Source organism: Leiobunum rupestre, chromosome 1 (genome assembly GCF_980474605.1).
Source record: "Leiobunum rupestre chromosome 1, qqLeiRupe1.1.hap1, whole genome shotgun sequence".
NCBI lineage: Eukaryota > Metazoa > Arthropoda > Arachnida > Opiliones > Sclerosomatidae > Leiobunum > Leiobunum rupestre.
The window spans coordinates 68,142,585-68,153,919 of NC_143384.1; the positions used below are offsets into that span (position 1 = coordinate 68,142,585).

General features: G+C 34.2%; 1 protein-coding gene across 1 annotated transcript; it reads right to left on the bottom strand.

Annotated features, from left to right (window-relative positions):
* Positions 1–9,615: 9,615 nt before the first annotated feature.
* LOC149966202 (uncharacterized) lies at positions 9,616–10,617 on the bottom strand. Its single transcript, XM_090167490.1, has 2 exons — positions 10,288–10,617; positions 9,616–9,984 (listed from the first exon to the last, which is right to left on the bottom strand). The coding sequence occupies exons 1-2, from the start codon at positions 10,615–10,617 to the stop codon at positions 9,616–9,618; spliced, it is 699 nt and encodes a 232-aa protein (XP_090023616.1).
* Positions 10,618–11,335: the final 718 nt, after the last annotated feature.

An 11,335-nucleotide genomic window follows, 5' to 3' on the forward strand; every position in this document is an offset into this window, starting at 1 on the left:
CCCCCCAGTAGCTATAATATAATGTCTGATAGTCTAAATAACCTTCATACGTATACGGCAGTTAAAAACACATAAAAAATGCAATACTCCAAAATATTTCAGCCAAATAAGCTTAACTGTAATTGTCTTATATTAGTTATAATATTTAAATAACGACTTTTCTTAACATTTTATTTTTCTGCTAAAAAATGTTATTTTAATTATTTCATAATCTTTACACTTGTTCATAATTTTTTTTATTGAAATAATTTTTTATTTTTACGCTTAAACTGAGTTTTCTCTCTGTAATTGAGGGCTATAAGTCGCAAGAAGACTTGGCCCTCAAATATCTTAAAATGACTTTCGAGTAAATAAATAAATAATTTGATTTGATTTGATTTGAAGGGGATAAGTTCCATTGTACTCTTTTCCCCATAGTAGAACCACCCCAGTAAGGCCCTTCCTCTACTTTTTCCCCATGTGATAATTACCGTGGTACCCCCTCCCCCTTTTAAAATGTGACAATTACCATAGTACCCCCTCCCCCCTTTTCCCGTGTGATAACTACCGTAGTACCCTTTACCCTTTTTCCCGTGATAATTACCTTGGTACTCCCTCCCCCTTTTCCCATGTGATAACTATACCGTGGTATCCCCTCCACCCTTTTTCCCCATGTAATAATTACCGTCGTATACCCCCCAACCTCTCCCCATGTGATAATAACCACGGGACCCCTCCCCCTTGGTCCCATGCGATAATTACCGTGGTATCCCCTCCCCCCTTTTCTCATGTGATAGTTACCGTGGTACTCCCCTCCCCTTTTCCCATGCGAGAATTTCCGTGGTACCCTTTTCCAAGCAAAAATAACTCTAAAACTCACAGGCGTCCCAAACCCCCCTGTACTCCTTTAAACCCCCTGTATCCAATGGCTGATTTACTCTCATGACGAACAAATAAAAATACGCTCGTCCTTGAGTCCCGATTTACAGTGCGAAATTCGAGCCAGTGCGAAATCCGATCCGAATGACAAAAATTATACCTTCGGCGATGTCACGTTAGACCTGATTTCTAATATATACTCAATGACCTAGTATTAAGGCGAAGCGCTAGGTATACCTTCGGTGTGTACCTCCGGGTTCCTGCGGCGATGCCACGTTAGAGAAAGTCAGAAAAAAATGCGATGAAAGGGGCTTAGAGTTTTATTATGTAGATGCGACGAAAGGGGCTTAGAGTTTTATTATGTAGATATTTCACCGTCCCGGCATATTTAATACTTGATAAAAGAAAATTTACCGTCGTTAATGTATTGCGCCTCGCGATTCATGTTTTAGTATCAAGAATTTTAAAATAGTTGCTCGAGCTTGTTGGGGTAAATGTTTCAAGAAAAAACATTAGCGTGTAAGGAGATAGATTCCAATACGCGCTATTCAACCACCAAGCCCCGAAAGTCGCAGCATATAAGACAGTTGAATGAGTGTTTTTAAACGGTGAAGGAAACGAGCTCGATCAACGGTTATATTTCCCGTAACATTGTTTTTACCGAAATCTAATGTTTAATGCGAAACAAGAAATTTATTGATTTATTTTTACTGCCGGATAAATTCGATTAGAGACTGGTCTTTAGAAAATAGAATTATTAAGATTTATATTTTTCGATTTATTTTAAAGTATATGAATGTTTGAATAAAAAATGAGGGCCCGGGCCCGAAGTAAGTCACCGCGCAGGCATTCTATTGTTCTGGAGACTTAAATCGTTTTCCAATAGGGCCGCTAAAATCATTTTCACTTCAAATTAAACACTTCGTAAACCATCCGTAAAAGTTCGATACATTTAAAGAGCTTCAAAATGCCGACTTATTAGATTTAATTGAAGAATTGTTTTAATTGCAATTAATAAATTTGATAAAAGCCATTTGGAACGTTCAGATTGAGATTTAGGGAAGGTAACGACGACCACCACTCAAACCCTTCGGCTCGCTCGATGGCTCCGCTGGAAATATATTTCGATATAAAACTAACATTTTGATAAATGATCAGCTTTCTGACGATACTGTCATTTTCATTTCTAAGCCTTTCTTGTTAATCTCCTTTTTAACACTAAGCTGCAGATATTTAAATGAAAAGTTATAAAATTGAATACGAAGCATTAAGTTCCACAATTCAATTTATTGGATAAAAATTTATTTATTTGACAATTTTTAATAAACTTAATTTAAACCATGGTATTTTTAAGTTTATTTCATAGTTATCTGTTGATAATATTATAAATATATTTTTTTTTAAGAATAAGGTTCCTATTATCTCACCAAAGACATTGCAACATTAAACATTATTATTTTATGTTTTTACAGAAATGCGATCCAGATTATTAACAATGTATCGAAGGCAGAAACGATTTCAAAATAAATAAACAAAAATTAATTACGATTATTATTTATATATGCTTTATTAAAATATCTGTTGATATTATTATAAATATATATACACATTTCTAAGAATAAGGTTATTATTATCTCAATAAAGAGGTTACAACATTAAACCTTATTATTTTATGTTTTTACAGAATTGCGAACGTGCAATAAATGGTAAAAAATAAAATTAATGATGCATCGAAGGCAGAAACATTTTCAAAACAGCCTTTTCCCCCACCCAAAGCCCCCTTTTGACCCCTGGTCCCGTTTAGTTGGGGAAATCCAAAGCGCATTTTGCACTAAAATTACTACTGGCCCTAAAAAACATACTATTCCCAGTAAAATACTGTATTTCAACCCTGAAATCACGAAATCTTATAAATAAATCTTAAAAATAAATATTTACGATTATTATATATGTATGGTTTATTACAAATCTTATAATAAGTATAAATTAGTAAAGTAACACATATAAAAAATTTATATATTAATTTATATTTCTATATTGATGAAAATTTATAAAAAACTGGGTTATTTTTCAAATCAAAAATATTTAAGATCACAAACTTTACTAAAAAATATTACTTTTTTGATGTATTTAGTTAACATTAATTGAAAAGTTACACCTATTAATCGATATTTGGGGAGACTAAAATTTCAGCGATTTCAAGGATGAGCGTCATATTTGGGGAGACAACCGTTACCGTGATTTCAAGAATGAGTGCGATATTTGGGGAGACAAACGTAACAATTATTTCAAGGATGAGCGCGATATTTGGGGAGACAAATCGGATATTTTCTGTGTTTTCATTTTAACGTTTATACTTACAATTGAAAGAGGAACATTTTGCAAGATTTATGTGATGAACTTCACTTAAACGTTGAAACAATTTTTGTCCATTATGTAAAAACCTCAATATATCCAGAAATGTTTCTTCTAAATCGTGTATTTACTTTTTTCTCAAATATCAGACTCGTCTTCGGCGTATTGAAGTGACACAGATATGGAAAACTTTTCCTAAGCATCGATTATTTTTTTGCTAATGAATTACTAATTAGTAATAACCGAACCACAATATATAATAAATAATCGGTATGAAACGAAGCAGCTGCACGCAAGGGGAAATAGGTCAGTAGTAGAGCATTCGACTGCGTATAAAGGGTTCCTTAGTTCTTAACCGAAATCCCCCTTGGTGGTTTCGCTTTCTTTTGACAATCTTGATTAAATTAATTAAATCAATTCACTGAACAACAAAGAAAATATTTCGGGCTCAAATTTAGGTGATATTAATGTATTTTTGTCTGCTGAACACGAATATGACAATAGAAAATGTTGGTTATCTCTAGTTTTTGAGATACAGTCGAAGTGACTATTATAATAGGAATTGTCATATTTATGGTAATAATGATACTTACGCTACACAGTATCTAAAGTAATTGAAATTTGAGTTTTCTAAAATAGGGTGTAAGTTTTTAAAAATTAAAATATTTCCACTATCAACTAAATTATTAAATACTTATATATTTTTTCTTTTTGATAAGTCACATAATTATTTGAAAATTCAATCCGAATTTAGGCAGCTCCTCTTTCGAACCTTTTCCCCGAAATTCAATGATTTTCTGACCCTTTGACTCGCCCGAGGTTTTCCTTACAGATCAGCCTAATTCTCTTTAATTCGAAACTAAATTGGACGTGTTTAGAAAAAAAAATTTCTAGACTAATACCTAGGGAACCACCCTACGCTTAAATCGTCTAGCGTGTTAAATTGCAATCATGTGGAACCACATCGAGATATTTTTTTTACTTGACGTTTTTAACGATTTTTCGTTTTTCTCCATAGGGACAAATGGCATATCAGGTTTTAAGTAGTACTATGACACGTATCACCATAAAAAATTTCATAACTTTGCCACCTTTACCACCCGAGATACACGCGATTTACCATTGTTCCCTATGGAGAAAAATGAAAAATGGTAAAAACGTCAAGTAAAAAAAATACCTCGATGTGGTTCCATATCAGGTTTTAAGTAGCACTGTGACACGTATTACCATTAAAAAATTTATAACTTTACCACCTTTACCACGCGAGCTACACGCGATTTACCATTTTTTATTCCTAAAGTTGCGGAGATGTGTTGCAACGTAGAATAAATTAATTTAAAAAACCCAATAAACTAAGATGCGCGCGTCCTCGGCAACAAGGGCGTTTTTTGCTTATAAACGTTTTTCCAGTCGGTTTATCACCATGCGCTCTCACTATTATCCCCAATGATAAGATTAATTCGTAACCTGTAGGTTTTTGTAATTACCTCAAATGCCCTAATCTCACCAGACAATATTTGGATGGTCATCCCAAATTATTGTTTCATATCATGAAATGAATGACAATATTTTAGCCATACACGCAACCAACTTCCATCCAAGACAAACTCTCACATTTAAAACCCAAAGCTGGATTTATTCAACTGGCGGTGTGTCGCCATCTGCAACCAACCAACGAACATAATTTCATTGAGGTAAACTAAAAACATCCCTAACATGATGTTGAAATCCAATTCTTAAACATAAAACACTTATAACGTACTCTGTAATTAAAATCATACCTCTATTAGGATTAACACAAAAAACGACTGAAAAATAATTTGATTAATTTATATATTTTTTATTCATTACGCACTTTTATATAAATATTCCGTTTATAAAAATCTTCAACCAAATAATGTTTTTAAAACCTTGATCTTGCCGTTGAATTTATAGAAAACCGTTCATAATTATGAAACATCTATTCAGAACCGTAACTAGGTGTTCTGGCACTTTTGGAAAATTGAAGATTTGGCGCCCTTTTAGTGGTGTAGCAAAGGGTTGAATTTTGACCCCCGAGGGCCTTGACCAGCGCGCCCCCTATGAAACGACCTTCACTAGCAGCTGCCCAGTGTGCTCATAGGGGCAGAAAATGTTGTGAGCCCTTGATGGGGTGGCGGAGTGGTTAGCACTTTCGCCTCACAGCGTGAGGAGCCGGTTTCAATCCCAGCTTGTGGCACTGTGTGAAAACTCGGAACAACTCCTTCTACATTGAGTTTGCAAGTTCTCTCGCCACTGGTTTAAGGGGTTTCCCCTTCCATAAAAACTTGTTGAGGTTAACGCTAATAGTTAGTGTAGGGAGCTGTTGGCTCGCGTGGCACGAAGGGCTTGCCACCACCCTCCTACGCATTGTAACCCGGCCACCTGAATTAATGGCTTTAAAGGTCGCTTGATGACTTAGGCCTAAGGTGGTGCCTTGGGTATTAGCCTAGCCGTTTATTATTATTTTCCCGTCTGGTGCAACTTTTTGTACAAAGTCCGGGCCTGTGCATTAACGGCGTCGACACAACGTTTGAAATATTACAAGATTTTTTGTCAAGTGTCAAAACGATTTGTCTCTACGCTGTTAATAGATATTAATATTAGGTAAGATAGCCATCAAATACTTATAATGTTTTCGTAAATGCATCATAAAGTGTCTGTAATATGAAATTGTGTTAGTCAAATAACAATATCAATTTTACTATAGGAAGAATATAACTATATAAGAAACCAATTAAAGACCAAAATAAGTGTTTAATTTGGTTTTAATATTACATCACATTTTTTTAAATAAAACGATTAAACCCGAACTTTTCTAGCTTTTAACGAGGCAAAGTCATTTATTATATCATCGAAGTCTATATTTTTGGCTGTCTTCTGTTCAATTGAAAGAATTGCAAAATTAGTCAGTCGTTCTTGACCCATACTAGATTGGAGATAATTCTTTATTAGTTTTAGTTTACTAAAACTGCGCTCGCAGGACGCCCCTGTAACTGGTAGGTTCAAGAATATCCTGAGAGCTATTTCAATATTTGGATAAGCGTCTTTAAGTGAATATTTGTTAGTATATCTTAACAAGTCAAGTTCGTTAGCTGCCTCTAGATCCTCAAATATTCCCGTAGCTTCCCTTACCAAAATGGGAGTCTTACTTTAGTCGCCAAATAGTCTCAATGTAGGATCAAGGATTTTTAAGTATTATGTAAGCATAAAACACTGAGACCAGAATTGTGGGTCCTAAATAAAATCTATTTTAGTCTCAATAAAAGAGTTTTATTATTATATATTGAAATGAAATTCATTTTAGTCTCAGTTAGGAAGACTCATTTCTGGAGACTTGAAAGAAGCTTAATTGAGAGTTGATTATGAGTTACAATATTAGATAAAAATAAGAGTCATTTAAGACTTCACTTTAGTCTCATATGGGGAGACTAATTTCTGGGGACTTGAAAGAGGCTTATTTGAGAGTTGATTATGGGTTACAATATTAGATAAAAATAAGAGTAATTTAAGACTTCAATTTAGTCTCATATTTGAAGACTCATATTTGGGGACTTGAAAGAGACTTAATTGAGAGTTTACTATGGGTTAGAATTTTAGATAAAAATAAGAGTTATTTAAGACTTCACTTTAGTATCATATGGGGAGACTAATTTTTGGGGACTTGAAAGAGGCTTATTTGAGAGTTGATTATGAGTTACAATATTATAATAAAATAAGAGTCATTTAAGACTTCACTTTAGTCTCATATGGGGAGATTCATATTTGGGGACTTGAAAGATGCCTAATTGAGAGTTACTTAGAGGTAACAATTTGAAGTTAAACTAAAAGTAATCGTAAATTTCATGTTTAACTTTCGACTGTATCCTATTATCTAGCTATTTTGGCAGTGTTATCTGCAATGAGTTTCCCTTACGTGCCGCGCAATTGATATAAATATATGTACATTAGTCCAAACAATACACCAAATATTTCATATGATCTACTGTACTATACTTATAAATTATACTTATAAAATTATATTCTAGTAAAGTCCGAACAATGGAACTCATCATGAGCTCAACTATAATGACCCCTTAAGATGAATATTAAACAGGTAAAGGATTTGCAACTTGAATCTTGAAGCTTGGTTACAAAATGGTCATACGGGATTGGCTGGCTATATTTGGTTAAGCTAAACTTACTTGAAACCCTCACATACTTAAAATTAAAAAATTTATTCTAAAATAACAGTTTAAAATTTTTAATTCTATTTACTAAATAATATACTTGAAATTCTTCAAATAGGATATTTCATTTCAAGTAAAATTAATTCTAAGTATGAGTGTGTAAAACAACTGAACTGGGTCAAAAATAGCCTAGCATCTATAGCGCCATCCTTGAAGTCTGGAGATTTTAAAACTTGCAATCCAGCATGGCAGCTGAACAAAGTAGTCATTTTTGATTCAGTATTTGAGTAGCCAGATAGAGGGTCATTATAAAATTAGATATTTAGAATATAATTTTTTTTAAAGGACGCCTGAGCGTAAAAACTACCTGCTATATAGCGATCACCATGCAATAATTGGTGAATAATTTCCAGATTTTCTTTTGCGTGTGACATTGAGGGAGTTTTAAAAAATTTATAATTCTTGTTTTGGTTATATTGTTTAAAGGGAATAAATTGATACAGTTATTCTTAATGTTTTTAAAAATAAATAATATACAGGCATACCTATACATTTGATCGATGTTTAGCAGTTTACTTTTATAGTATAATTCTTTAGTGGGGTGTCGCCAATCGGCTTTGTAAATATTGCGTATCGCACGTTTCTGCATTTTTAAAACTTGATATAAATTGTTTTTGGTGGTATTGCCCCATGCTACTATTCCGTACATTAAGTGAGAGTGAAAGAAGCTAAAATATATTTGGAATAATATGGTTCTAGGAAATATATCCTTATATTTGAAAATTAAATGGGAAGAGCTTGCTAGTTTTTTACACATTTGTTTGATATGTTCGTTCCAATTCAGGTAGTTGTCAAACCAAACACCCAAATATTTGTATTTATAGACTCTAGTAACGACGTCACCCATAATTTTTATATTGCACACATTATCTGGTATAATTTTGCCGATATTAGAGAACACAATGTATTGGGTTTTACCTATGTTTAATTTTAAACCGTTGTTTAGAAGCCAAGTGTTTAACGACGACAGAACGTTGTTACCAGCCTCGATTAGGGAGTCAAGATCATAACTCTCTAAAAGGAGTAAGGCGTCGTCCGCATATAAAGTTAAGTACCCGAATGGTAGCATACATATAATATCATTGATATATAAGTTGAAGAAGAGTGGGGAGAGGACAGATCCTTGGGGAAGGCCAATTTTTATGGGTTGGGGGTCAGATAGCAAGTTTTTTATTTTTGTAACGCATTGTCTGCGGCTCAAATAACTTCTGACCCAGTTCAAAGATGTACCTCTTAAACCCAGACGTTCGAGTTTGCGAAGGAGTCTATCATGGGGGACGCTGTCGAAGGCTTTCTCTAAGTCGAGGAAAAAGCCAAGGCAGTACTTCGAACTGTCAATTGCATTTAGAATATATTTATAAACTGTAGCAATAGTTGTTTCGGTGTTTCGTCCAGCCCTAAAACCAAATTGGTGGTCAGAGAGCAGTTTATGTTTATCGCAAAAGGCGTTTAGTCTTAGTAAGTAACATTTGTCCAGAACCTTGGCAAAAAAGGAAAGTACAGAGATGGGGCGATAATTGTTCGCTATATTTGAGTCACCCTTCTTAAATATGGGAGTAATAACTGTGTTTTTTAATAGATCAGGATAAATTCCGGTGGTAAAAGACAGATTTATAATAAAAACTAGAGGGGCCAGAATGAGAGGACTGATAAATTTCATGGGCTTCGGATGGAATCCGTCCAAACCCGGGGCACTGTTTTTGGGTAGAGATTAAATTATTTCTTCTACTTCTTTCTCCTTAGTTAAAAAAAGGGCACAAGTTGACGAGTTATTATTTATGGAAAGAGGACAATCTGATACATTTTTTTCGCTAACTATTGTGGTGAAATGGACGTTTAAATTGTTGATCACACGCCACTTCTCCCTAATCGAATTAGCTGATTCTAGTTTATTCCTTATGTAAGACTTGTTTTAGACTCAAAACAAGTATGAAATAAGTAATCAATAAGGATGTATTTGGAACTGTGGCAGCTTAAATTAAGTCTTAAATGTGTTTATTCTTGCATACTTATTTAAAACTTGATTTTACAAGATTTTTGCACCGTAATTAAGACTCTCATTTTCTCAGAATAAGTATGAATTAAATCTGATCTGAGACTGTATTTGGAACTGGGGCAGCTTTAAATAACACTTTTTTAAGTTTAAAAGTGACAGTCACGATTTTGGTAAGGGTTGTGCTTTAAAACGTTCAATTCGAGTTACTAATTCCTCAGCATTTATATCCTTTGAATATTTAATACCAAAATCGGCAGCACATTTTTTGAAAAAACTCATCAATCTATCATAAACGGCGTTAATTTCGTTCTTAAAGTTTTGTTCTGGTGTGAAAACGTAACCATCTTTTGTAAAGTCAGAGCTCAAAGCCTTTGCCCTTTTCCGCCTTCTATCCGGAAAAGTATGTTCAATACCCATTACATCAGCACAATCGATCACGGAATCTATGTCTCCATCACGCATTGTTTGAAAGGTGTTTCTAAGACCTCTTAACATCGTCGACGCTTCATTAAGAGAAAAACGTTTGCTCTGAACAGTTTTGTTTATTTTATCTATGTTCGTTAAAATTCTATTCCACAACTGTAAAAGGCTTAAGAATCGAAAATCAAGCTGTTTTATGAGAGGTTTCGCACCAGTTATATTATTTGTTGTTTGTCATTTCGTTTAATATTGAGAAAACATCAGTAACTTTTTTTAGAGCAGCTACTGCATTGTTTGGATGACCACCTCGCTTCAAAATGACTCTTAAGAATGATACCAAGTTTATCTACTAAAAATTCCAATCTACTTGTTGGAAGCACTGAAAAAATTAAAAATATTTTGCAACAATACCAAAAAAGTCACCATCATAGGCGACACACTAGCTGAATGTGTTCCAACAAGGTTCAAGGTATGGGCAGCACAGGGAACAAATCTAGCTAGTTCATTTATTTGGAATATTTGAGCTTGAAAACCGTGGTATTTTCCGGCAATGTTGGCAAAATTATCATATCCTTGCCCCCTACAATCCTCAATATTCAGTCCATCAGACTTTAGTTTTGTCAATATTTCAGCCGAAAGGCCTTCTCCAGTTTTTAAATGAGTCTCGACCAAGTCAATAAAACACTCTTCTATGTTACACTGACCATCTAGTATATTAACAAATCCTATCATCTGAGACATTTGCGCAACGCGCCCGCTGTCAGATCTGCAGTCCAGTAAAATTGTGAAGTATTTTGCTTTTTTAATTTTTTCCAAAATTTCAATTCGGCCTTTATCAGCAATTAATTTTGATATTTCGTTTTGAATAACGGGTGAAAGGTAGGACGGTGCTTGTTTCACTGATTTTAAGTAAGCAGTATGTTCTGCTAGTTGTGGATGGTAATGACTTATGAGCTCCAAGGTACTCAACAAGACCCCACAACCAGGCTGTCCAATGACTTCCGTATTGCCCCTTAAAGCCAAGTTATTTTTCGCACAGTGTAGAATTACATCCACAATAACCTTTCAAATGTTGCGCCACTTGTGCGTTTCCTTTTGTACAGAGTTTTGCATTTCCGAGTCCAAAGTTTTCCCATCTTTCAAACGTTTTTCGAATTCTTTTCAGGTCCTGTAGCATATTCGATCGGAAGTAGAATTTTCATGTACTTGAAGAATAGGGTTTAAATGTTTCCAATCTTGAAACCATTGTAGAGGATCCGCAAAGAAAAAGAATGACAAGATATTCGACTTCTTGTAAAAAGCAAACAGGGAAAGCCAAACAGTGCATTTTTAGATTGGCTATACAATAGCCACTGTCGATTGACACGTTCACTGTTGGAAAGAACTTTATAGAACCACTTTTTATCCAAACGTCTACCTTTATCTGATTCGGGAAATCTGAAATTGGTGAAGTCGATAG